The sequence below is a fragment of the Brachyistius frenatus genome, unplaced genomic scaffold, assembly GCF_029030835.1.
Source record: "Brachyistius frenatus isolate BFR_SWC_R1_liver_20210118 unplaced genomic scaffold, ASM2903083v1 Contig_29, whole genome shotgun sequence".
Classification (NCBI taxonomy): Eukaryota; Metazoa; Chordata; class Actinopteri; family Embiotocidae; genus Brachyistius; species Brachyistius frenatus.
Genome location: NW_027210628.1, coordinates 207,029 through 234,564, shown reverse-complemented (window position 1 = coordinate 234,564; position 27,536 = coordinate 207,029). Strand labels below are relative to the sequence as shown.

General features: G+C 41.8%; 1 protein-coding gene across 5 annotated transcripts; it reads left to right on the top strand.

Moving 5' to 3' along the window:
- The first annotated feature begins 121 nt into the window (after positions 1-121).
- On the top strand, positions 122-27,207 carry ap3d1 (adaptor related protein complex 3 subunit delta 1). Of its 5 annotated transcripts, XM_069698966.1 has the most exons (35): positions 122-425; positions 3,046-3,141; positions 4,070-4,150; positions 4,427-4,507; positions 4,632-4,739; positions 4,858-4,987; positions 5,637-5,776; positions 5,983-6,056; positions 6,185-6,234; positions 6,635-6,684; positions 7,076-7,124; positions 8,857-9,002; positions 9,522-9,670; positions 9,792-10,022; positions 11,160-11,391; positions 11,532-11,677; positions 11,896-12,037; positions 12,451-12,522; positions 13,325-13,400; positions 13,575-13,774; positions 14,336-14,409; positions 14,763-14,786; positions 16,553-16,721; positions 16,950-17,093; positions 17,531-17,584; positions 19,973-20,080; positions 20,368-20,523; positions 20,993-21,040; positions 21,745-21,765; positions 22,174-22,363; positions 22,674-22,762; positions 23,289-23,374; positions 23,708-23,829; positions 24,062-24,141; positions 24,286-27,207. In XM_069698966.1, the coding sequence occupies exons 1-35, from the start codon at positions 330-332 to the stop codon at positions 24,379-24,381; spliced, it is 3,810 nt and encodes a 1,269-aa protein (XP_069555067.1). In that variant the 5' UTR covers positions 122-329; the 3' UTR covers positions 24,382-27,207. The 5 variants fall into 5 exon arrangements, with proteins under 5 accessions (XP_069555067.1, XP_069555071.1, XP_069555069.1 ...); XM_069698970.1 differs by lacking the exon at positions 17,531-17,584; XM_069698968.1 differs by lacking the exon at positions 14,763-14,786 and having other exon boundaries at positions 123-425.
- The last annotated feature ends 329 nt before the right edge of the window (positions 27,208-27,536 follow it).

Sequence of the window (27,536 nt, the reverse complement as noted above, 5' to 3'; positions counted from 1 at the left end):
TGTTATTAGTTTTAAGTGGTGCCACACGGCACTGAAAGGGGGACTGGACCTTTAATTCCTCTGATTCCCACATGAGAATCTCGCATAACACTCCGGTCAGCTGACTTTCGACGCCATTTTGTCAGCCATTTCCTACACCGATCCACTGCCAGCGTCTCTGCACCGCACAGGACGCTCCGTCTGGCCTCAGCTTCACCTCCCCGGGCTCGGTAAACGGCAGCGGACCCCGTACACGCGGTACCCGGGTGGATGAGAGACGGTGCGACGGGTCGGTCGGCTCCCACTAAGACCTCTGCAGGACAGACGCGGTCCACACGTCCCGGAGAGACATGGCTCTGAAGATCGTCAAAGGGAGCATCGATCGGATGTTCGATAAAAACCTCCAGGACTTAGTACGTGGCATCAGGAACCACAAGGAAGATGAGGTAAAACAAAAACAAAAACAAAAACAAACGAGCGAAACACCCGTTTGTACCGTTCACGCCGTTTTAACGTCGGTGAGTCGACGCGGAGCTCCGGTAACCGGCGACGTTGAACCGCTACCGCCGGGTCGGTCCTCGTTAGCTCGGTCGTGTCCCCCCCCCCCTCCCCCGCTAGCAGGCGGCCGACGAAACGCTCATTTCGCGTTGCAGCCAACCGGGAACTCGTTCAACGTTTTACCGTGTAGACGAGCTGTCGCTCCTCTCAGGAGAGACGCTGACTGCCGAGGTTTTTAATCACGGGAGGTTTATTATAGTGTTGTTACTGACCGCTAGCTCTCCCAGCTAACAGCCTGGGAGAGGAAGCAGGTCGCCAGATTATCACTCTTCACCAGGAGATCACTCTTCACCAGGAGATCACTCTTCACATTCACTGGGGGGAAAATGAGCACTCACTTAATGCCATTTTGACACTGGCTCAAGTAGGGGTGAGGGGGGGGGGGGGTTAGGGGGGAGAAGGTGTGCACCTATTTGAGATGAGGACACGACAGTGACTTGGTTTACTGATCAGGTGACCTGGACCAAGACTGAAGGAGGCCTGCTGTGTTCACCAGTTTAAAAAAAATGCAGCGACGATTATTCTGGGTTTTCTTGTCAAAAACTTCAAACGAGTCAAGCAGCATCTCAAACTGGGAAAAAAAAAAAAAAAAAAAAATCCCATCGGTAATCTGTGACGTCATCCCCGTCACAGCTCTGTGGGTGATGACGGGCTCCTCACAGCATCAGACCTGAGTGGGATGGGAGGAGGGGGAGGGGGGTATTAGAGGACATTGTTTGGGACAGCCACGTTTCCATCTCTCTCTGAGCTCCTCCTGTGTCTCACCAACGGGGTGGATCCCCGGATTGAGCTGCTGCACTGTGTACACCTGCCCCAGGCTGGAGGTCCGGTGTGAAATGTCGAGGTGGTGTGTCTAACCTGCTTTTCCATTTTTATTTCTTTCCCAGTGTGGAAAATCAGCAATCCGTTTACAACAAACGGGGGGCTGAACCAGCAGATTTAATCATGTAGATGCACACGTTACTTGGATATTATGTCACCGACATTAAAACACGAATATGCTCGTCTGTTTTTGTGTTGTCGGAAAGTCGGGGTCATCAGTGCTTGATCTCTTGATTCAGTGTACGGTCTGAGCTGCTCGGCAGTGGTAACCTAACCCGGGCTGTCTAGATAAGGTGATGGTTGCCCAGTCAACAGTGGACAGTTTGCTAAAATATTAATACTCTGTGCGTGCGTGCGTGTGTGTGTGTGTGTGTGTACACACCTGAGTGTGTGTTGACGTTTCCCCGGCCAACCCACAGTTTCTCATACACTCTTGTTTTTTTCACATGAGTGCAGAGTCCTTGCACACTTCATTCATTCACAGTCTCCCTCCCACACCTTTTGCAACAGCAGTCATATTGAAGAAAGGTGTGAGGACGTCTCGAGAGTAATTCAGGGAGATTCAGAGAGAAGTTTCGGCCCGTTTGTAGCTGCCGTCTGTTAAAAGAGAAATGTAGCACTGGTTAGCATCAGCTAACACTGGGCCCCCTCATTTCTTGCTCCGGCTCAGTGTGTATTACTAGTAGAGCGGTTGTCCGTGTTGGCCTGGAGTCAACCATTTCAGTTATTTCAATGGGTCCTGAATTGGTAATTGAAGACAAGTGTGATAGAGGAGCACAGTGTGTGTCTGGTGACAGTGTTAAAAACCTACAGCCCTGCTAGCCACAGGCCCCTCCTCCCTCCTCCTGTCTCATGACCAGCACACATGACCAGCACACTCTCTCACTTTACAGAACTATACGTGTTTGTTTTCAACTGGGTTGCTCCTCTCAACAATGTCTAACTGACTGCGTGCATGCAAAGGTCTAACTTGGCTTGTTCCCCACTTCTAAATGAAAAGTCCTGTGCGCAGTATTTCAGGAAATCTGTTGAATTATAGAAGTGGTTGGACGAGCAACCGTTCTTCCACTCATTTATTCAGGCGTGAGGTTCCTGAACAAGTTCATTTGTTAAAATGTCTTGGTAGATGAGAGCACTGTGAAGTCACCCATAACCTTTTTTTTTTTTCTTTTTTTTTTACATCCACAAAATAACTTGTGTTTAAACTGTGCAATTAGAGCAAAAGAGATAAATCATTGGCTCATGATCTTAGTTCATATTTGTGGCTCTGAAGTCATGGACAATTTTCTCTTGGACCTGACTTTTTTGAACAAGCGTAATGTATTTAAATGTGATCGTGTCATCAGGCTGTTTATGACGATGTCACAGGCGAGTGATGCCATTTAATGCGTGTCAGTATCGGTGAGGAAATGTTTTAATGACAAAGTTTTTACCAACGCTGACTCATGATTTAAGTTGGACTTGACTGCCTGAAACAATAAGCGATAGAGAGAGGAAGAGGAAGCAGCTTGACTTGGTGGGACTCTAATCTCTACTTCCATTGTCGCTGTCTTAGATTCGCAGCAAGAGACAGACCAGGATTCTCCGGCTTGTTCCCGGTGCTCCGACAGCCTCCTACTCCAGGATATCACTCCACCTAATCTGATCTGGTGTCTGTTGTTTGTCCTACCCTTTGTCTGCCCTCAGGCCAAGTACATCTCCACATGCATCGATGAGATCAAACAGGAGCTCAAGCAGGACAACATCGCTGTCAAAGCCAATGCCGTGTGCAAGCTCACCTACGTAAGATCTCTCACCCCTCCACGGCTCTGTCTGTCACATCTGCACTGTGCACAGACGCTCATCCACAGACGGATAAGCCACTGTGTATGACTGTCAGTGTAAGCCCACCTGTGTTTCCTTCGGTAGATGTGCACAGAGCACGTGTCTGCTAAATAACAATGATGCCAGTGTGTTTTTAATACAAAGCTCTAGGAGGTTCAATTCAATATTCAACACCCTTCAAAAAAGAAAGAAAATAACCAAACAAAACAGATAAGATTTGATCCATAAGCAGTAGATAATTATTCGGTTTGTTCCTTTGGAAGCAAGACATCTATTGTTATACACAGTATATATATGCCATATATTTTGAATAAGTAACAAATCATTTAAAATGTTTAGGCCTGCAAGAGAGGATGTCTTTAGATAGGTATTTAATTTGTAAATCAGGTCCGCTCACTGCCATTGTGTCATATTTTGTTGACATGCACACAATGGGAAATTGTGTCTGGCTGTGAGAGCTGTGGACGGGAACCACACAGGGACTTCAATCTTTGTATATTATCTTTCCTACTCAAACAGAATCGAGTTGAATCAAAGCCAAAGCAAAGTTTCTATCTCCATCGGGGTCAAATAAAAGGAGCCACCTAATGCATTTGTACAAAACAGATACAAAGCTGCATCTTTAGTTTCATTTGTTAGATATCTAGCAACCAGCACTTAGTGAGAACAGGGTGCAGCTCCTTTTTAAATGAAATCACTCTTTCTATTCATAGAAAGTACACATTTAGGTTTAGATGTCTTGTTGCAATTAGCATCTGTGCTCACTTTTCAGAACTTCCAACTCAAAATCAATTGGGCTCTCTGTGCACCACAGAGACAGCTTAGCTTAGACCCCCTCCCCTCCTTCTTTTGTCCACCTTCTACCTCTGTCTCTTCTGTGTTTCAGCTTCAAATGCTGGGCTATGACGTCAGCTGGGCAGCTTTCAACATCGTTGAAGTCATGAGTTCCTCCAAGTTTACATACAAGGTACGACTAGAATATCATGATTGGACTTGAAAATCCAGGTTTCAGAACACAACAAATCTGGTGGTGAGATATCTGCAGTCTTTGGTAAAGAAGTTCAAAACTAATGACAGACAGATGCTTAAGGAAAGACTGTTTGTGAGATTAAGTCAGGTCTAGACATAGATGCTCACACAGAAATTGTAGAGCAGAGTACGCTGTATAGGTAAATCTCTGTGAAGCTGCAGCAGGCTGTAAAATGGTTGTAATAATGTAACGTGTATTTGTTTCCTCCCGCAGCGGATTGGCTACCTGGCAGCCTCGCAGTGTTTTCACGAGAGCACAGATGTCATCATGCTCACAACTAATCAGATCCGAAAGGTCAGTGATGCGCTTGTTTTTGTGCTCTCTGTGAATGTCTGTGAACCGTTATGTCTCCCTCAGCCAACCTTTTCTGTCTTACTGACTTTTTTTCTCTATATTATTTTTATCCTTTCTCTTCCAGGATCTCAGCAGTCCCAACCAGTACGACACAGGTGTTGCCCTCACCGGCCTCTCTTGTTTTGTGACCCCTGACCTGGCTCGGGACCTGGCCAATGACATCATGACACTGGTGAGCTATGGAGAATATGTCAATAGGTTTACCCGGTAAATTGTTTCCCAGTACTTTCTCTTCTTTAGTTCAGTTTTAACAGGTGTTATTCCCTTTGCTTTTTTTCCCCCCACCTTAGATGTCCCACACTAAACCTTACATCAGAAAGAAAGCTGTGTTGATCATGTATAAAGTGTTTCTGAAGTACCCAGAGTCCCTTCGCCCTGCTTTCCCCAGACTCAAGGAGAAACTGGAGGACCCAGACCCAGGTACCAAGAAAGGCACTACATTTCAGTCTGTTACACAGGAAATTCTGTCACTCAATTTACTGTAATGGGAAAAGAGAACATTATTTGCTAGTTTTTCTGTTTCTATGTTGATTTTGGCCCTCCACATGTACCTTTTTCTCATTCGAGGTAACTCATAGACCCGGCCGGAACTCCTGGGGACAGGCGTCTTCTGTCACTTTAACCCAATGAATTATTCAGAAACGAAGAATATGAGATTAAGGTTTTTCAGTTTTTAGACTTCTAGGGCTGTCAGGCAGTATTGTTGCAGACAAAATGATCCAGCAGGACATTTATCTGGCTTTATGACATGTAAGCAGGACTGTGCCAGTGGTGCCACACTTATTGTCTTTATATCAGGGAGCTAGCATTTACTGGTTTAAGATTCTGTGGTCGAAAAGCTCCTTTCAACTGTTGTTGCAAGTTGCTTTCAAATGGGATTAAGTTGAAAAAGAAATGTTAGCATTATTCTTTCATATCTTCAATTTCTTACCACTTGTGATGGCACAAGGCGTGGCTGCATTCAATAACACACAGATAAACTTTTTAGTTACATTGAAATAAGTTATGTTTTGCACCTTCTACATTTTTTAAGATTTGTTGTTTTCCGATTATTTTTATTCCTGTTTAGGCGTCCAGTCAGCAGCAGTAAATGTTATCTGTGAGCTGGCCCGAAGAAATCCCAAGAACTACCTGTCTCTGGCTCCACTTTTCTTCAAACTCATGACCTCCTCCACTAATAACTGGGTTCTCATCAAGATCATCAAGCTGGTAAGTCGGCAGGATGCAGGGAACTACCTTTAAGAGGTGCCACATCAGTTTAGAAATGTAATTTCTTCCTTTGGATGGATGGATGAAAAGATGGATACTTATCAAATGAATTGAGCGTCATCTGTAATGTTAAAAAAGGTAGAACAGTATCTGCAATAGTCGCATTAAAAAAAAAAAAATTTTTAAATCACTGCTCTCTTTTACAGTTTGGCGCGCTCACACCACTGGAGCCTCGGTTGGGGAAGAAATTGATTGAACCGCTGACAAACTTAATCCACAGGTGAGATGAAATTCTCAACTATAATCTCTCCCATAGATGGTAAAATGAGTCCAATCTGATGAATACATGAAAAATAATCTGCACTCTCTCTCTCTGTGTGATTCATATCCTTCCCTCCTCTCTCACAGTACCTCTGCCATGTCTCTGCTGTATGAATGTGTCAACACTGTCATTGCAGGTCAGTAACGGTGTTCTGTGGGCAGCGCAGTGGTCTGACTCAGTTTAGTGCTTGTTACAGTAGTTGGACTGTGACTCATGATTTAAAGTTTGTAGTACTGTTGAGTTATTTTGTATTTATTTGATGATTTTAAGGCCTGTAAACTTGCCTTTACATCTAGGAATAAGCTCATAAGTTTGTTTAAATAAAAAGAAGCAGTTTTGTCTTTTATGCATTTGTTCTTTTTCTGTGCTATACTTGCTAAAACCACAATTTTGTAAACATTACTTGACTCGGTTAAACTGAATTTACTATTATTGACCATTAAACATCCTGCAGATTTGTCATATATAAATCCCAATCTTGAGCCTTTGTTTAGTTCACATTCAGATCTAATCGCTTCTTTTATCCTACATTGCAGTGTTGATTTCTTTGTCCTCTGGGATGCCGAACCACAGTGCTAGTATCCAGGTAAGTCTCTACGGACTACGCGTGATGTGGCCACATGTTGATTTGAACCCTTTCCACTCCAGTTGAATCACAATGCTTTCACAAGTCTGTCTGATCAAACAAATCCTCAGTAGACACACCACAACTCTCAGACAGGCTAGAAAGTCTCATAAATCTCTTCTTTTTTTTCTTCTTTTCTCCACATTCTGTCCTAATGATGACTGTCAAATGCACAAGAAAGCTGTTTAACACAATCTAACATAGGCTTCATTTCCCCCACTTTTGTTTTCCTCGTTTCTTTTCTTTGAAGTGTGCTCGTGTGACAAGACTGAAACTGGTGTGGAAAGGTTTACAGTGGTGTTAATGGCTGTGCCCTTCTCCCTCTGTTTTTCTTCTGCTCTCTGTCCTACAGCTCTGTGTGCAGAAACTGCGCATCCTGATAGAAGACTCGGACCAGAACTGTGAGCCCTCTGTCAATGCCTGCAGTGTGTCATTTTCTCATTGTCTGCGTGTTTCTGACTGTTGAACAGTCCACCCTTTTAGACGACAATAACGTAGAGCCCCTGACTCTGGATAACTCGAAAAATCTCACCTTTTCACTCCCAATTTAGGCAGCCTGCTTGGAATACCGTTATACTGATGTCACATCCAATCCTTTCACCACAGAAAGCCCATGTATGACACAGGAAATGAACAACTTACAGTGGGGTTTTCTCTGTTTGTTGCTTCAGTTTAAAAGGGGTAAAAGTTAGCAGGTTGCCTTTATCAAATACAGGACCTGGCTCTGTAATTACAGGCCCTTGCTGCATCCAGCTATTCGAGTTATCTGGACCTACATACATAGATAGTCGTGTATTTGTGTGTGTGGAATAGACTATAGACCACTGGTCTCAATAGAACAGACTGTGAGCCTGTGGTTTAAGGTTTTGTTTATCCTTTAACTGCACCTCTTGTTGAGCTCTTGTAGTCACACTTTAGGCATAATACTGTCCAGTAAAGCAGTGACTAAAGTGCAAAGCAGAAGTTAAAGTGCAGACTTTCCCTGGACTGGATTACTAATAAATTCAGATGCTGTCAAAGCCCATTTAAACTTCCTCAGTGAAATAAGGCAGTCCATCGTTGTGTAAAATACATTTTATTAATTTAAATTAAATTGAGATGGCTGAATGAAAGTCAGCTGACGTACTTTCAGCATTATGCTTAATCAAACCTGAGTCAGTGTTTTAGATGCTTTATGCTATGGCATTGAATATGTCCACTTCAACTGAATTCAGAAAGTGCACTTGTCTCAGATGCATTTTAATGAACAGAAATAATGTGGAAATACATCAGATGAAATACGTTCCTACCCTTCTCAGAATTTCTTGTGCAGTTATGTGTCTCTCACTGATAAATGTTTTTCCACAACAAACCACTGAACTGTTACTTTTTCACTGTACAAGATTTAGCAGTGGTGTCCGTCATCGTCTCCTGCAGTTACGCCGAGGCCACATCCCTGGTCTTTTCCGTAATGTATTCGCTGCAGTGATCGACCTCACCTCAATCCAAGGTCACCACCACACACGTTCTATTGATCCAGAAAGCTGAGAGGCATTAGTCTCTGCTGAATTACATGATAAAACGCCATGATTCAGCAGATTTCCACATTTTTTTGAAATATTCTTTGGTGTATGAGTAGGACGAACTGTGAGGGATACGACAAAAGGATGAAGCAAAACAAAACCACTGTCCCTGTGTGTGTCGTCCCGTGTGTGTGTGTGTCTTTCCATCGTTCTATGTGTTTTGTGTTTCTTTCCTTTTTCTTATTTAGTTGATTTCCATATGACTTTCATGGATTAGCCCATTGAAAATGAGCATTGGGAGTAATTATTTAAATATGATTATTTATTGTTTATTAACACATTCATAGTTGTTGTTGTTGGGTTTTTTAAAAAATTTTTTTTTTATCTTAGAGTAAATAGATGTAAGGACATACATCATGTTATACCTGTTGAGTAACTGCAGTAACAATAAAGCAAGGGCAGGCAGATTTATGAATGAAATAGTATAATAATGATTAACTTTGGAGTTATTACAACGAATAATGTCAGGTGATACTGGAGTAAAATATATTTGACAAGGAGTGTAGATCTGAGGGCTGTATTTATGGCTGTTACGTACGCTGAGGTCATGTGTGTTCGTGTGTTTGCGTAGTGAAGTACCTGGGCCTGCTGGCTATGTCAAAGATCTTGAAGACCCACCCCAAGTCAGTACAGTCTCATAAGGACCTCATCCTGCAGTGTCTGGATGACAAGGACGAATCTATCCGCCTGAGAGCTCTGGACCTGCTCTATGGCATGGTATGGAGCACAAACCTTAGACTTTTACATCACTACAGCTGGGTTTTAGTTATTATTCCGCTAAAGTGTTAAAGGTTTATAGAGCCAGATTATATTTGTTGTCAGTTTTTAGCAAATTAGTTCTGCTGAAGCTGCTGGTGAATGCCAGTGTTCGCCTGCTGCTCAGCGTGTTTTACAAGCTTACTTGATTTATTAAGTGCGGCATAATAGGTTAGCCAAGCAGTCACACACACACACACCAAAGTGGCAAGTACAGTAGACAAACTAAGCAGCAAGGCAATTGTGCAAGTCGCGTTCTCACTATACCAGATTATGGTTTTGTAATAACCCTTTTAATATCGGGTGTCTTTCTACATCAAGTGAAATAAAATATATTGTCTTGTCTGTACAAATTTATGTAATTATCAGTGATTTAAACTATATTGTAGTAGGTTCTGGCTTTTTCTGCTGGAAGAAGAGACAGAATTTGAAGATTTACATTCATGCTTTACATCACTTTGGACTTCCTGCTCTCTCCAGGTATCTAAGAAGAACTTGATGGAAATTGTAAAGAAGCTGATGCTACATGTAGACAAAGCAGAAGGAACCACCTACAGAGACGAGCTGCTCACCAAGATTATCGACATCTGCAGCCAGAGCAACTACCAGTACATCACCAACTTTGAATGGTCAGTGTTAAAGAACACCGGCATTGTCTTGTGTTTCTCTCTGAATTCTGTTAGCTCTGTTTGATATTTTCCACTTGTTGGAATAATACAGATCTTCTCCTTCTCCTCATCTGCCTGACAGGTACATCAGTATCCTGGTGGAGCTGACCCGATTAGAGGGCACGCGCCACGGCCACCTCATTGCCTCTCAGATGCTGGATGTGGCTATTCGGGTCAAAGCCATCCGGGTCTTTGCCGTTGCCCAGATGGCTACTCTGCTGGACAACGCCCACCTGCTGACGGGCAACATGCAGCGAAATGGCATCTGTGAAGTGTTGTATGCCGCGGCCTGGATCTGCGGCGAATTCTCAGAGTATGCTTATTTCTCTCATTGGGATGCACAAAGTAGGAATGGGTTCTGATAGTTTTTTCCATTTTGGATCCAGTACCAGTTTGGTAAAATACAAATATATCTTGCACTCAGTGGCCAACAAATCCCTTATTGAATTGTTCACATTCTCTGTTTAGTTACTCTCTTTTGCCTCTCTTCTTGGCACTACGGCCATTGGCAAAGGGAAAAAAAAGACAGATGACCTATACCGACAGGATAATTCTGCTACTCTGTTGCTTAATATGACTAAGTCAACAAGACACCTGCAAAATGCAGCATTTGTGGGATGGTCGTCATGACAGAGGGGCACAACAGGTGTTGACATTTCTAATTACTTGAGAAGAATGTATAGTTGGCATCAGCCTCCCGCAGGTGTTGTGCCATGTTCTGTGAGCCATCACATTAGTTGCCTCAGATGTTGACCAAGTGATAAAGTAGAATTAAGATTATTTTAACTACGTTGCTTTTACTTACGTTTCTATGACTTTTTTAGCTGCAGGAACCAATTCTGTTCTCCTGCAAGACACGGTTAATGCAGTGATAAAAATATAGGGTGAAACCCTTCAGCATAGTAGATTGTCCATATTTTAGGTTTAAAAAGCAATTACAGTAGTTTGTATTAGTGTCACAATCATGCTTCTGTGATAATTGGTCCATAAATCACATTTAGAATCAGCTGTTGTGTAAAAATAACAAAATATCACCTTCGCCTGAGCTGCTTTAATATGAATCCAGAGCGACATGAATTAGCGCTTAATTCAGACACTACCTCCCACCTCTGTTTTCCTCATCTTGATCATCCAAGTTTGTGTGAGCTGAGCCCTGACAGCCTAACTTTAGTGACATTTTATAGGATTAGCAAAGCAAATCTCTAGTTCTAAATTAGACTTGGCTACACTTGTATTATTTTTAAATAAATGTTAAAAGAAAAAAAACAATCGTAGGGTTCCTGTTGAAAGAGAAATCCCCCAACACTTGCTCCATTAGATAGGTTCATTACCTTGTTTAGCTTTTGTCTGCAGCAACCCAAATGTATAGCCCAGATACTGTGTACGCAACCTTCCTGAGAGTAGAGAGTAACCAACCAGTAATAACAGAAAATCTCCTCCCTCCTCTTAGACACCTGGAGAACCCTATGCAGACGTTGGAGGCCATGCTGCGGCCCAAGGTGGCCACCCTCCCAGGCCACATCCAGGCGGTGTACGTGCAGAATGCAGCCAAGCTGTTTGCCACCGTGCTGAAGAACCAGGAGGGAAACACGGACAGCACAACCGCACAGGAAACCAGCCAGCTGATGATAGAGAGGCTACCGCTGTTTGTGCAGAGCGCCAACCTTGAAGTGCAGGAGAGAGTAAGATAGATGAGGAGCAAATGAGTCACATTGTGACTTTTTTCCTAAAACCGAACCTGAGATGTTGACTTTCAACACTGTAAAGGTTACCCACTTCATGCAAATCGGATAGATAACGGAAATTTACTTTCTGTCGTCAGGCGTCTTGCATCCTGCAGCTGGTCAAGTACATCCAGAAACTCCAGCAGAAGGACATTGAAGTGGCAGAAGAAGTCAGTGCGCTGTTTGCCGGAGAACTAAACCCTGTGGCCCCCAAGGCACAGAAGAAAGTGCCTGTTCCTGAGGGGTGAGTTGGTTCGGCACACGAGGGACAAACATATTGATTTAACACTACATCGTTACATATTTTGACTGTGTTTGTAATCTTGTTGTGTAAAATCTATAGCTTTTGTTTTTGCCATAGTGGTATACCAGCAGGAGTAGCTGCAACTTCTTTCTATTCATACTGCATGTCTCTGTCAATGAGTCTTGACCAATGAGGTGCGACAATGTTTGTTTGTGTAGCCTGGACCTGGATGCTTGGATCAATGAGCCTCCATCTGAAAGCGAGTCTGAGGATGAGCAGCCCAAGGCGATTTTTTCCAAGGAGGAGCCCAAACACTCTCGGCCCCGTCACACCGAGGTGGATGAGAAGGAGCTGGCAAGGGTACGCTTGTCAATGATCGCTGCATTGATGAACTGAACAGAGCAGTAGCGTTTTAGGGATAGTTCAGCTCTATAGTGCTATATGTGGTTATACAAAAAAAAGCTTTTATGTTTTTAGCTCATGAATTCTGTTTGAAAGTTCTATCATGTTCTAAAAAACATTTTCATCTACATGAGGACATTTTATTTCACCCAATGCCAGTAAATATATGAACGAAAGATGCTAAAAACAAGACATAGGTTTTTTTAATGCCACCATAACCGTGTTGTCAGTGTCTCAACAAACTGTACTGACCTTCTCACAGTTCTACCTTTAGTTAATTTGGCTTTCCATATCGATCCCTGCTTATGCTCCAGCTGAGGAAGGCTGTTTTTCATTGATTAATGGAATAATGTTTTTTTCCCCACCCGCAGAGGAGAGAAGCCAGAAAGCAGGAGCAAGCCAACAACCCGTTCTACATCAAGGCCTCTCCATCCTCTCAGAAGGTATGTGTACCAGTTTTTAGCAGTCTTTTAGTAACAGTAAATTTCTCAATGTACATAGTAGGGGTGGAACGGTTCAAGCAAGAGCAGCATTTAATCAGCCTCTTCGGGCAGATTCAGACAGGGCAAAATCCAGATCTAAAGCATTAGGGGAAGTTATAGCAAAATATATGCAGCCCTATGCAGTCGTGGAGGGTGCAGGATCTCGGCATGTGATAAAGCACCTGAACTGCACTATTTCTCCTTCTGCTGCAATTTAAGCAGGGAAGTAATTTCTGAACTTTATGAACATGCAACGAGGAAGAATTGTTCAACACAGCTCTTGCTACAGACGGGTGGACCTCCAGGGCTATTGAAAGTTAACTGGAAAAACCTACTGCATCAATACGGAGTGGGAGATAAAAGCTCTCTGTTGCCGACACCCCCCTTTATGAGAGACACCCAAGCAAGACTTTAATGTGGTTATTTTTATTTAAAAATAACAAAGCTGTATTTTTGGTTTGGACTAATTAGGAAACATGTTCCTTTAATTAAGATTTGACAATGAAGAATGTTTATGTTCCTTATGTACTTCGTGAGTATTTGTATGAAGGCAAACAGTCGTTAACTCTTTTCGCGTAGTACATGGAAAGCATGTTGAAATTGGCAAGATCGTGTTATGAACTGAGCCATAGATTTTGCAAACCGCTCCACCACTAGCACATAGCATTAAATAAATGGAGTCCTGGTCAGGTATGGACAATGTGCACCAGGAGACCGTTTTCAGTGACATTCATGTTTTAAATGAAGCGTCTCTTCTGTGTAGGTGTACCAGGAGACTGCTGGGGTGGAGCACATCCCAGTCGTGCAGATTGACCTCAGTGTGCCTCTCAAAGTACCAGGTGGGACACGCAGTCCTTGCATCACCACAAAACACTCATTTCACTGCCATGACTCTGTCAAGATTATACCAGAATGAAAATGGAGCACATTAACGTAAATCTTAACAGAACACATGATATTTACAATGAACGACGGGTTGTAGGTGGTGCTTATTTCTCCTCCCCGTCCCACAGGTCTACCTATGTCTGACCAGTACGTGAAGCTGGAGGAGGAGCGCCGGCAGAAAGAGCGAGCAGAGAAGAAGAAGAAGGAGAAGAAGAAGAGGAAAGAAAAGCGCAGTGGACGAGGGAAGAAACACGACTCGGGCCCGGAGAGCGAGGAGGACATCACGCCTGCGCACATGGTCGACATTGTAACAGAGGAGATGCCAGAGGTAAAGGGAGGATTCAAATTTGAACATTAAGACAAACTCGCTGAGATATAAACATGATGATGAGTGAAATATACTTGATTAGCAAAGTTACGTTTATTACAACTTATACGCTTGTACTTTACAAACTAGGATTTACTGTGAATTGAAACGCTATCATGTATTTGTGGTATTATAATCCATAATTAAATGAATCATTAGAGAAAGAAAGGATGTGTAGGAAGGAATTTTTATGAATAAAATTTATTTCGAAGCTTAAAAAAAATATATATATTTTTGGTTTTGTTTAAACTTTTTTTTTTTTTTAATAATTTTTCCTGATGATCAATAATTACTTTGAGCTCCTCATTTGCCCAAGCAAAAATAATTCCCACTCGCCGTATACCTGAATATGTATCATATTGAGAATTGAACACCACAATCGTTGATCAGTTTATTGATTTCTCGGCTCTGAGACAACACAGACTAAAAGTCAATATCTCAATGAATCCCATGCTGTGGTCATAGATTCATTTAGCAAGTTATTAACTCTGTTTTATTGCTTGTACCCTCTCTTCTCTTCAGAATGCCTTACCCAGTGATGACGATGACAAAGACCCCAATGATCCTCACAAAGCCCTGGACATCGACCTGGACAAGTGAGTTCACACCATATAGGCTCCAATTCTCAGACCTCCATCCCTTTAACTCTTCATGTTCACGTTGCTGAATTCCCTCATTTCCACATCTTAACTAAACCAATCAACCAGTTATTGAAATCCTGATGTTCAAAGTCATTTTTTTTTAGCTAAGAAACCCTAAAACCTGTGTGTATTTGTTTTTAACCTGTAGTTCATCATTTTCTCCTGATTATAACCGAGGCTCTTTCTGGGCACAGCACTAAAGCCAATGTCACTTGGCCCTTTTCCCTCCTTCTTCTCATGGCGTTCTGCTTTCTGCTTCCTCTTTTCTCTGCATACACACACCAATTACTGCCTCTTTGTGTGGGCAGTTTGGTGGAAGCGGCTGGGCGCAGGTGAGTAGCACCCCAGCCACAGGTCCTGGGCTCTGACTCTACACGGACTGCCTCTCTGTCTTCTTATCTTTGTTTCCCTTCAAATAGCCGTCTTGCTCTTTTCACTAATATAGCTGTTCACTCTTTACTCATTTGGAGCTTGTAGTACCCGCTTCCTCTTTCTGCTCTTCTTCCTATACATTTTCAATTATAGCTTTTGACTTACTGCAATATCAGTATCTATCAGTGTCCCTTTTCTCTTACCCTGCTTCTTTGTTCTTAACTTCACTTTACTAAGCTTGACAATATCAGCATCTCTGTTCCTGAACAAACTGTTCTACAATTTGTCTGACCTTAAAACAAGATATCTTTTTAGAAGAAAAAAAACAAGATTTCATAGAAGAAAGCATTTGTAATTGGCTGCTGCTGATGTTCTCAGGACTTAATCTTTCACCATCTGTCCTCCTGGGATAGACTCCATAAAGCATTGTGGTTTTTCTTGGAAAAGATTATCAGCATCAAAATGCTTTTAGAAAACTTATCGGTGGGGTTAGATTATTCTTTTGCTCACAGGTCCTCCTAAGATGAGTTCGGTGGACTTGGCATGCATCCAAATTGTTACCCACTCTTTTTGAGTGGATGCACGTTGTCTGGCCTCAATGGAGAAACAGTAACATGTGCCCTTAAACAAATGCTGAAATGGAGATAATTTTGTCTGTGAAGACGGTGATGGATTTATTAATCAGGCATAAAACAATCCGAGAAATCAGTGCACCTATTAGATGTTATCATAATTACAGTTCGAACTATATTGGATTTTTAGACCCGATACTGATATTAGGAAGTAAAAAGATTCTGATTCTAATATATTGGCCTAAATGTGGTTATCAAACACCTTTGACAAAAGATATGTAATGGAGGCAGGATGTTTTACAGTTTAACAATAAACTTCATCATTAAAGACAACTTCAATGCATTGAAACAGTTAATCAATGTAAACAAATATAAATAAAAAAAATAAACAAATAGAACAATTTATTAACGATCCCAATATTTTCTTTTCTAGATTATCTTTTCTTAAAAAAGAAAAAATAATCGTATAGAATAATATATACACCAATACCAGTATTGGCCAATATCAGCCAGTAAAATTGGTCAACAGATGAATCAATTGGGCCGAAATTAGTTTCCGTTTTGTTCTTACTGATTCAAGGTTACTTTAGCATTATGAAGTTTTTCTTCTGGCTTATAATTACAATTAATTTAAAATGGTACAAAAAAAACCAGACTATTTACTTCAAGAAACTAGAAACTAAAACTGTAAATACATCTTGAAAACCAAATACAAACAATATAGAACAATAAATGTATTATTGCCTAGAGATTGACAGACAGCGTTGTCTTTCTAGAGAATAGCCAGCAGAGGGCTACAGTGCATGTTGTTTCTTCTGAGGCTCCAGCTTTGAGGTAATAAACTTGACAGCTCTTTATTGGTGTAGTTTGTTACTATCTGAGAATGTTATTGTTTTGAGCTCTTCTGGACAAATGACTTAATTAAGTGCTTTGATTGAGACCTTTGCTGCTTCACAGTGCAGAGTATGTGGCTGGGTATGGTGGATTGCTGCACCCTGCACGCCTTGTTCTCCTTCTCTAACAAATGAATCACTCACTTAAAGAATGCAGGAAGGTTGAAAATATATTTCAGATCATTGTTGGACCACAATCACCTCGTCAATCGTCATCTACGCCAAGTCAGAATGTTTTATCTGTCCATTTTATTTGTCCAGACCGCTTGCAGACAGCGAGAAGCTACCAGTCAGGTCACACCGTGCAGCAGAGGTTGTCAAGAGCCCAACAGAAGATGGAGAGATGGAGAGCGTCGCCTCGCAGGAGCCCAAGAAGAAGAACAGCAAAGAAAAGAAGGAGAAGAAGAAGGATAAAGACAGAGAGAGGAAGGTGAGGTGAAAATATTGTTTTAATCACTGGGATTATGCAATTTTTCTCACGGGAAACAATGCTCACCACCTGACTCGTGAAGCTGCTTCTTAAAAACAGTAAACCAAATTTATGGAGCAGTTTGAGTGAGGGGAGAATAAAAGCAAGCTGTCAACTACTGTGATGATTTCTGTGTTTGTGCTTCTCAGCCTGACTGACAGGGCAGAATTTCTTCTCCTGTTTTCACAGAAGAGCAAAGACGAGAAGAAGAAGAAAAAACACAAACATGAAGAAAAGGAGGAGGATCTCCTCAGGGGTCAGGCAGATGAGCCCGTGGTCCAATCAGAAGAAACCAGTGAGGTGGTAGCACCGCCCACTTCCACCAGTGCTGAGGTATGCCTTAAGAACATGTTGGAGCACGGCTGTTTCCTACCTAGCAACAGAGATTTTATTGAATATTTCCTTTGACTCTGAAACTTGATTAAATTATCTGATCTAGAATTTCTGATCAAAAATAGCCTGAGAGTGCCATTACATATAGTCCACCATTTCTTATAAAAGGTTACATGCAAACAGATATGTTTGATCATTTTCATTTACTCAACACTTCCATTGCTTCTTCCCAGCCTCTCTTTCAGTCAGCCGTAGTGATCAAGTATCAGTTTCCCCGTAGCAGACTGTGCAGCCTCTCGCCAAATACTTGATTTATTCATGAAATAGAACAGTGTAATCTCTGTATCCGTTTTCATGAATAGTAGTAAGATACAGAACCTGTTTGGCCTTCACCCCTCTCACCTCCTCGCACTCCTCTCCCTCCCTTCCTCTTCTAGGTTTCGGACCTGGATTTCTGGCTCTCAACCGCTCCAGTGCCCTCTAACACCCAGGTTGAGTCGCCCCCCTCTCTCTCTCTGTCTCTCTCTCTCTCTCTCTCTCTCTCTCTGTCCTGCCCTCATCTCCTCTGTTTTCTCTTCCATAACACTGTTTTACCTCTTAGACCTGTTTTTCCATACAGTCAGCCGTGATATGCATCACGTGTCTTATTTTTTCCTCATCTCACACCTTTTTTAGACAGCTACCTTCTCTTTCACAGGTCACATAACACGTCTTGTTTTCTAGCATGTGTGTGTGTGTGTGTGTGTGTGTGTGTGTGTGTGTGTGTGTGTGTGTGTGTGTGTGTGTGTGTATTTCTCACAGTGCCAGTTGTTCTCTTCCTTAGCTTTTGTGTTGCTCGTTGGGTGTCGTATAGGTCTTGAGGTCAAAGTGGATGTTGTTGTTGGTTGTTGTTGTTGTTGTTGTAGTTGGAGGTGGTGACAAGTAAGCAGAGGTCACAAGTTTCTTGGAATCTGGAGCCCGCTTCTTTTGTTGGGTGTCACCACAGCATCGTCAAGTGCTCTCTATGTGCGCCCTCGGTGGTCTCATGTGGGGTCTTGCTTATCTATGTGTGATCTTTAAAGTGTCAGAATCCTACAGAAAGAAACAGAAAATGCCCCCAAAGCATTTCCTGAAAGTCCAGTTAAAAGTATATACAGTGAACCCTCGCTATAACGCGGTTCACTTTTCACGGTCTCGCTGCTTCACGGATTTGCATCGTGCATTGAAATCACATTACGACTATATGTAACGTAGATATATTTAATGTCCAGTTCTATCTATTTCAATTGTAAAATAAAGGTTACTACTTCACGGATTTCGCCTATCACGGTTTCTATTTGGAACGTAACCCCCGCGAAAAACGAGGGTTCACTGTAGTGGAGTATTTGATGCCTATGGACCAATGTTTCACTAAGGTCCTCATTTTGTTTGTATGTGCATGCATGCATACACAACAAGACTGCTAGCTATTGAACATGGATGTGAACTATTCAGGTTTTAAGATATTTCAAAAAATCATATGCCTTCAACACATTTGACAGGCTTCAGGGATACACACAACTTTTTGTGGAGAGAAAACCTAAATGTAAACAACTTTTCTTTGTTCACAACAAAAACCTCACGGTTTCTTTCACCGCTTCTCCCTTTTAATGATACGAAAGGACATTTTAAGGAAAAGACTATTAAATGTAAGAAAATCAGCTCTTTGATTGTTTGAGATCAAGAAATTGTTACTTTTGGAAATAGACAGGATAGCTGTCCCACCTTGCTTCCCTTCTTTATATGTGGAAAAACAAAGGTGTGGAAATGCAGCATAGTGTAGTGATATCTTTCATGGTAATATTGTGCCAATACATGAATTAATTTTTCAGGAACATGCAACATTTATGACACATTTTTATGACTGTGTTTATCAGTCTTTTTGCTTTACAATCCCATTTTGCTTCAATAGATATAATGAAAGGTTAACAGACTGAAAACTTTATTTTATTAGGGCAAACACAACAGACACAAAGTTTTTCTTTGGGGCAAATTTGCAGTTGAGTATAGGTAATAAATCACAATATATGCCGCCACAGTACTTACAAAATTGCCATAATATTGTTTAATGATTATTATGTTATTGAGCCTCTAATGATTCCTGCTCAGCAGTTCAATCTTCACATCTAACTGTCAGAAATAAGTGGAAAAAGCATCACACTGTTCCTTTAATCATACAAGTTAGCTTTTGACATTTAACCCAGATATGAACACAGCCGTTGTTTTACATTTACTTATCTGTAGATAGGTTCGGTTAAAGCAGGTCTGTCGGGCATGTTAGCTTTGGTTTTGGGGATTTCGGTTTTTAATCATTTGAGCTGTCAGCCCCAGAGTAAAAGCTGACCTAGAAAGATGTCTCAACATGTCTGTGTGGAAGACTTGTTTTTGTATTGGCTGTCACACTTGCATCACAGATCTGACAGTTGCATGTTTGTCGGCTATCACGAGGACCTTGTAAATCAGGCTCTTTGATTTTTGAGCTGCAGCTCGTGAAGCTGGTTAGCACAGCGGATCTAGTGATCTCAAAACTAAGCCACAGGCACACAAACAGAGCATAGTGGTTGGTCAGGCGTTCGTGGCTCATTCACCTGGTTAGTATTCTTGCATGTGCCACTTAGCAGGTTGCTGTTGGTTATGAGTGACTTTTTCTATGAATGACTGACTGAACTCACTAACTTCACTTACCTCTATCGAGACAGACGTGGCAAACGCTACTGTATGTTTACATGATGTGTTTGCTCTTGCTAATGTGTTTATTTGTGTGTGTGTGTGTGTGTGTGTGTGTGTGTGTGTGTGTGTGTGTGTGTGTGTGTGTGTGTGTGTGTGTGTGTGTGTGTGTGTGTGTGTGTGTGTGAGAACAGGAAGCAGCAACAGTAGCAGCAGAAGCAGCCCCTGTGCCTGAGGCAGCCTCTGGCACAGCGCCAGCCTCTGAGCCTGATGAGCCCAAAGACACAGAGATGGAGGAGACCGTGAGTCACTGCTGATGATGCAATAATTGCAAAGAACAAAGTTTGGCTGTAGTGCTCCAGTTCACAATGCCCGACGAGATGCACCACACTGGCAGCTCTTATTCTCACAAGTCTGTGAAAGTTATGTGGCAGAGACCGGCCACTTTCTGGGCTCTCTGGAGGAATATATCTACCATTTTCCTACATTCATTAACAATCTGCTTTCAACCTCTGTGATTATCAAATTTCAGAGCATTAATTATGTAAGAATTACTAATTGTTTGTCTCTTCCCTTTTTTTATGATCAGAAGTCCTCCAAACACAAGAAGAAGAAGCAGAAAAAGGAGAAGGAGGAGAAGGAGAAGAAAAAGAAGAAGAAGCATCATCACCATCACCACCACAGCGACGGAGGTGGAGAAGAGTCGGTGCAGAACGGCACCGTCGAAGAGGAAGAGCCTCTGCCGGTCCGTGTTAAACACAATAACAACAGCTAGACCTGTGAACAACAACAATCAACTTCCTGAGTGTAGCCTTACATATTTTTATTTTGTGCATTGAAAAAGTAAAAATGTAATTTATTTAATTTAATTAGCATCCTAGCGTTTCTATGCCTGAACTCAATGTGCAAAAAACTCAATGTTGCAAGTAGACAGGATCATCTATCGCCATTCTTCCTTGTTCCCCTATTTAAACCCACTGACCGCTACACACACACACACACACACACACACACACACACACACACACACACACACACACACACACACACACACACACACACACACACACACACACACACACACACACACACACACACACTCACTCTGCCTTGCTTGTTATGCATCAGCTAGGTAGAGTGAGCTCCTGTTGCCTTGTTAGCATACTGAGTGACAGAGAATGCCTGATCTGACCCGAGCTCTTCTTTCCTTTCAGCCCATGTCCAATTACTGCCTGCTGGCTGAGAACTCCTACATCAAGATGGTGAGTGATGGTGCCTGGGATGCTGCTGCAGGACCAAATTTTACCACTTGGCATGGAAAATTCTCTCTTTCAGTTCACTGTCCTCCATTTGGCCTCATTTGTCTCATAACATTTAATTTCCCTTATTTAAAATCTCAGTATCTAGAGCCGTATTCATGCTTTTTTCCACCAGGATCATTCCCACTGTAAACAACAAAGGACCAGATGAATTAATCGAACATAATCAGATTGCGTTGGGCATTCTTAATTAATTTGTTAATCATGTTAAATTAATTTACTTTATAATATAGGAAGATTGTGTAATGTTTGTTTTTGCTACATGACAACACACGCTTTTGTCTGGTAACTGAGAAGCATTTTGATAATCTGATCGACGACGTGATGTTTGCCCTGAATTGCCTCTGGTGTTGCGCTGTGTTCCTGCAGCTCCACATCCCCCTTATCACTGCAATAAAATTAATAAGTAAAATGTTAGAACAAGTGATCAAGTAACAGGTGAGCAAACAAGCTTGTGGAAACGTCTGAATCTTCTCTCCAGACTGACCCTTCACACTGTGTAAACAAATGTGGGAACACACATGCTAGTGTTCATGTTTAGGGTGTTGATAATAAAATGGAATTTATTGAAAACAACAGTAGCAGTAAAAAAAAAAAAGTACCAAAAAAATACAGATTTCTCCTTTTCTCTCTCTCTCTCTCTAAAGATGATGGAGGATGCGGATCAGGTATTGGTTAAAGTTCTGTCAGTGACAGAATATTATTAAAACTCCTCTCCTAGACGTGTTTCTCTCTGTTCTTGTTGCTCTTCGCAGTCTGGCCTCCGAGGCAGACAAACTACATTCGTGTTTCTGTAGCTCAGCATTGTTGCTTCAGCTTCTGAGAATAATTCTGTTCTTGTGATTATCTCCTGGTGTTCAGACTGGTTCTTGGAAATGGTGACGTGTGCTTTAGTGTTGGGATATTCCATCAGATTTGCTGTTTACTCTGTGCCTTCTCTAAATAATCATTGCTCAGTTTTTAAGATACCAGATGGGACTGCTTGAGTTTGATCAGTAATTTCTAGTATGGAAAGATTTATTTTATAACAAAATTCTTTTCTCTTTTTATTTCATTTTTCATTTCCTCCCACCCAGGTGTGCGATATCCAGGGGAACCTGCAGGATGGCAGTCAGGTGGTGGTCTCAGTTATATTTGAAAACAAGTGTGACAGCTTCCTCAAATCGATGGAGTTCAACGTCCTGGACTCTCTGAACTGCAAGCTGCAGAGGCCAGAAGGTTCTGGTCCACACGACGGCCTCACCGTCCCCTTCCAACTTCCCCCTGGTCAGTGTTTATCTGCACAAAGCAGGTTTTTAATGGAATAGTTGATTACTATGGTAATAGTTGCAATAGTTGATGCAAAATACACATTTTTGTGGTAAGTGTAGCATTTTCACTGTACTGTTCTGAAACAGTGCGGATCTCACATTGCAATGTAATATTTTTGAGTCATCAAACGTCAAGTTATCACCGAGATTGGAACTGCACATGAGCAGAAGGTTCTTTGTATTGATGACACTGTCTGATCTGTTTAAACCTCACTTTGGGAAGTTGAGTCCTGTTATTTACAGTGATCTTGTCTCTTGTGTTCAAGGAGTGTCCAATGAGGCACGATTTGTCTTCACTGTGCAGAGCATCGTAATGCCGCAGAAGCTGAAGGGAACCCTCACCTTCATAGTCAAGGTTAGTAGAAAAACACACCCAGACACCATTCATACTACAATTAAAAGACATTGCAAGAGAATCACACAAATACACCTTATGAGGGGTATTTCGGTATTATATTTTAAACCTCACTTTGTCTCAGTCATGCTTTGCTCAGCTTTTTTTTTCAGTTTTTAGATGCTTTTCTGCATTTATTTAGCTGCTGCTTATTCCACTGTTAAGAGGTCAAAATGACTCGAAGGTGCTTGTAGAGTAACTAATAACACAGTTAAGATTGAGAAGGACATTTACAACCATTAGATAGTTGAACAAGTTCAAAAAAAGGGCTGACTGCCCCCAGCCTATTGTGTGTATCCTTTAAACTCTATTTACAAACAATCTTGCCAGTCTTTAGAGAAGCAGAGTGGTAGATGAGTTGGATCCTCATGATGTTTGGTAATTTACTGTTTACTCAGACCTTTCCACAGGTCAGCGGCCAACAGGGAATCAGTCAGGTGCCATGTTACTTTGTGTTTTAATGGATTGTTGTGCTGCGTTCCCACAGAACGAGGACTCCTCCACTCACGAGAAACTGGACTTCAAACTGCACTTTACCTGCACCTCCTACCTAATCACTACTCCTTGTTACAGGTTGGTGATTTGATAATCTGTCACTTAGATTAAACCATTGAGTCATTAAACTTTTTTTGGGTGTCTTTGTGTTTCCACTTTGATCACAAAGTAAACGTTGTGACAACGTGCCTATTAGTGTAGGACATTTTGTGACTTTTTGGCTAAAGGACGGCACGAGAGAAGAGTTCTGGTCTTCTGCTGGGCTGCATAAATGTCTCATCCTTGTCTGCCCAGTTCCAAAATTATGTTGGTACAAAGAGGAAAAAGTATGATTGCTGAAAATCTACTGTGAATTTCACAATGGTATGTTTTTTTTTTGTTTTTTTTAATTTATTATTTCTGTTCTGCCAGTGATGCGTTTGCAAAGCTGCTGGAGTCTGGAGACCTGAATGGCAGCTCTGTCCGACTGGAGGGAATCAACATGCCCTTCCACCACCTACTGGCCAGGATCTGCTTCCACCACCACTTCTCTGGTACATATACATCAAAACATACAGATGTTTTATTTCTCTGAGTGACCCACTTGTCCTAAAACATTAAGACACCAGAAGGTTGCTCTATTTCACATACAGAAAAAAGCATTTATAATTTTTGGAGGAAACTTGTGATTGGTAATTTATCCAAAAATCTAACAATAATCAGAACGCTAATCATTTGATCTCCTGCATTTGTGTGACTGTGCTGACACTTGTGTTCCTTGTTCAGTTGTGGAGAGGATCGACTCCTGTGCCTCCATGTACAGCAGGTCTATCCAGGGTCACCACGTCTGTCTGCTGGTCAAAACTGTAAGTGAACCACTGAAATTCCTCCTTTATTCTCTTCTCACCAGTGGACTCAGATTTTTGTGGCCTAAATCTTGGTGTTACTCCAGTTTAAAGTAAAACACAGTAACCCTGACTTTGTCTCACTCCCTCTCTGTTTTTTTCCAGTCTGGACAGACAGTGTCCATTGACGCTAAATGTGACGAGCCGACGCTGCTTGGGAATGTGCTGGATGAGATCAAGCAGACCTTCTCGCAGTGCTGATTGTGTCCGATAGCCCCAGGGTGCCCCCCCACCTCTCCTCCCCCTGAAACACAACATAATGATGTTACGAAACACTGCGGCTGGCACTTCCCGTGTTCAGCCCTATTTATGAGTCCTCAGATTCGCAAGCTTTCTTTCCTCTTACCTTCTCCTCCGGTGCCCCTCACTTTGTTGTTCCTCTGAGCTCTGTGGTCACTCCCTCATACTTGATGTTGTTTTACAGACTCATTGTGTACATGCTCTGTGTTCTCTGCGATGCACTTTCATTTTTACTTCCTGATTTTCGAGCAGTCACCCCCTGTTCCACCCTGACTCTGACTTTACTGAGCTCCTGTTTCTGGACACCTTGCGTCCTCTGCTCTTTCCTGCGTACCTTTCCACCCTCCGCTCTGTTGGCAATTAAGTCTGTGACAGTCATGTAATGTAATGTTGACAACTGGACTTTTGCTGTTGATGGTTGAATTGTATTTTTACTTTTTGAAGTTTTAAGTTTTTTTTTTGTCTTTGGTTTGTTCTTGTTTGTTGTTTTGTCTCTTTCTTGTCATTTTGTTTTTGTCTGAAGCCCGTCTGCGCCTTCGTCTCACCCCCTTCTTTCTACTCACTAAACACGAGTGTGCGTACTGCTCGTCTGTGCAGGCCCGGAAAAAAAACATGTGACTGACTCTTTTTGGTGGTAGCTGGAGCTCTAACGTGCCGCCCCACCACTGACCTGGTGCCTGGAGAAGACCAGACACTGGGCCACTGCAATGACAATAGAGCAGAGATGAAACCAAAGGTACATATAAGGCATGGGTTTTTAAACTTGTATTAGGGCCGTTGCCCCACTTGCCTTTTGGCAAGGCTCAGAGCAGATTTGCTGGTGTTAGTTTAACAGAATCCTTGTGTGGCACTACGGGTCATTTGTACAGTACTAAGTGGTTTTGCTCTGTGCCTTAGCCCTGCAGTCTGACCTACTCCAGCACTTCACGAGTCTTTTAGAGCTCCACCTCTCTCCCAAGTATATCTGCTTGCTGATCTAACTGTGCTAAACTGCAGATTAACACCCCTCCCCCTCTCCAAGACTTTCAACATATTATTATTTTCATGAATCAAATAAGATGATGGGAGTAATGGAACAAATTAATGAAACTATGGCAGCAGAGTGTACTGTGTAATGTGAGATTTCAACACAGTGCAGTTTTTCTGTCTGGTCAAAACCACCTTTCCTCCCCTCATCCACAACTCACAGATGGTTTGGTTAGTCATAAGAAGATGTTATATTACTCTTGATATACAGAAGGATGGTTTATTTCGCTGAAGCCACTGTGGTGCTCCACTTTTATCACCACCTGTTCAACTTATTTACAGAATAATGTGGCATTAAGAGAGCTGCCCATGTTACATCACTGCCCTGCTTGCTCTGTGAGAAAAAGTCCACATGTGTCGAGCTAAAGGACACCAGCGTTACACTATCAACCTGTCTCCAGTTTTTAAAACCAGCTGGTCTGCAGATCAGGTTGCTGAAGTGGTTTTCTCTTTAAGCAGATACTGTTAACTAGTCAGTGGCTCCAGGGTCCCTCTGAATAAGTATTAGTCAATGTGGTTTCAACTGTAAGGACACATCCACTCTGTCAACAGTCCGTCTTCATGTGAAATCATGTGAAAAGTCTGCGCCTGTGCCACTTTGATGTTTGCATTGCAGTAGCTCAAACCAAGCTGACTTGTACCCAGAGAAATCCTTGAGGTTTCTTCTTCCCTTCAGAAACTGCCTTGCCACTTTTTTTTTGTGCATTAATGAGTTATGAGGAACAAGAAAGGTCATTTAAATAATATAATAATTGGCCTCCTCTTAGAAATCTCTCAGTGGTACGTGATGTTTTAATTTGGTGTCATTCATTTTTCAAGTCACTACCCCGTCCAGCGCAACTTAACCTTGTAGTAGCAAGATAAAAAACTGACTTGGTAGCGTCTCTTCATATATACTGGTAAGACCCCCCTCACATCTGTCTGCTAGTAGATAAAAACTATGATAATGATGTCTGTGACCTGAAGTTCAGGTCAGCCATTCCATTAGATCTTCAGCCCAGTAGTCGAGTCTGTATACAGAGGTGATCAGCTGTTTTTCAGGAATGTCAATAGAAAATAATGATGTATGTATTCCCTGTTCCTGAAAATGACTGCTATCAGTGAAACCAAGAAAAAACTCCCTTAATCATACATTGTCCTAATTCTGATCATTCTGTGCATAATATTAGATTAAACTTTGTATATTGCATGATTATGATTAGGAATGTACTTTTTATTTCCCTCTTCCTGTTCCATGGACATGCTTACACAAACACTTGTCATTCCACTTTGTCCTTTTTTTTTTTCTTTAGTTTTTTTTTTTAATGAAGTTTACTTGACCATTCTCTATTTTTGATGGTATTGTGTTTTTATCTATTCTAAGGTCAGACAATTAAAAGAAGTGATATCATTGAATGTTTTAAATTATTAAACACAGGGGAAGGAAGGGGGTTCTGTATGGTGTCATGACACTGAGGGCATGGGGCTCGGGATAATAACTAGAACAGGTCATGAGAAGAAGCAGTGTACTGAGAGGCGACCCACTCTGTCTTAATTCTCTGTTGGTTCAGTTGTAGTGAGTTATTCTACCACGTTTGGCTTGTGACATTGAAATATACTCTCATATGACAGATTTCTAAAGGTCCTGTCTTCTTATTTCTCCATATTCAATTATGAAGCTGTACAATATCATGTTCTTAAGGGGACAACATAAATTATCTACATTCCCTTTCAAGAAAGTCCACCCAAATTAAAAATAAATAAATAAAGGCTATAAGAAGCTGCTGTGGTCTTTTTTTTGTGTGTTGCAGTGAAGCGATTAACAGCCACACAGGCTAAAATGTGTAATATCTTTTCTGTGTGAATGAAGCGGAAGACATTCATATGTGCATGGAGGAGGTGTGGTGTTATATTTTATTACACAGAGGATGTTCTTGGCAAATCAACACGACATCTGATCAATACAGCGAGATGTATTGCTTTTGAACTTCAATTCCCAGAAAGCCTTGCTTGGCAAGAAGTAATCGAGACCTCTTCTGACTGACAGCGAGCAGCTGAGTTGAGAAAAGTTCAGCTGACAAGGCTGCAGGACTCTGGTTCATTATTTTGTA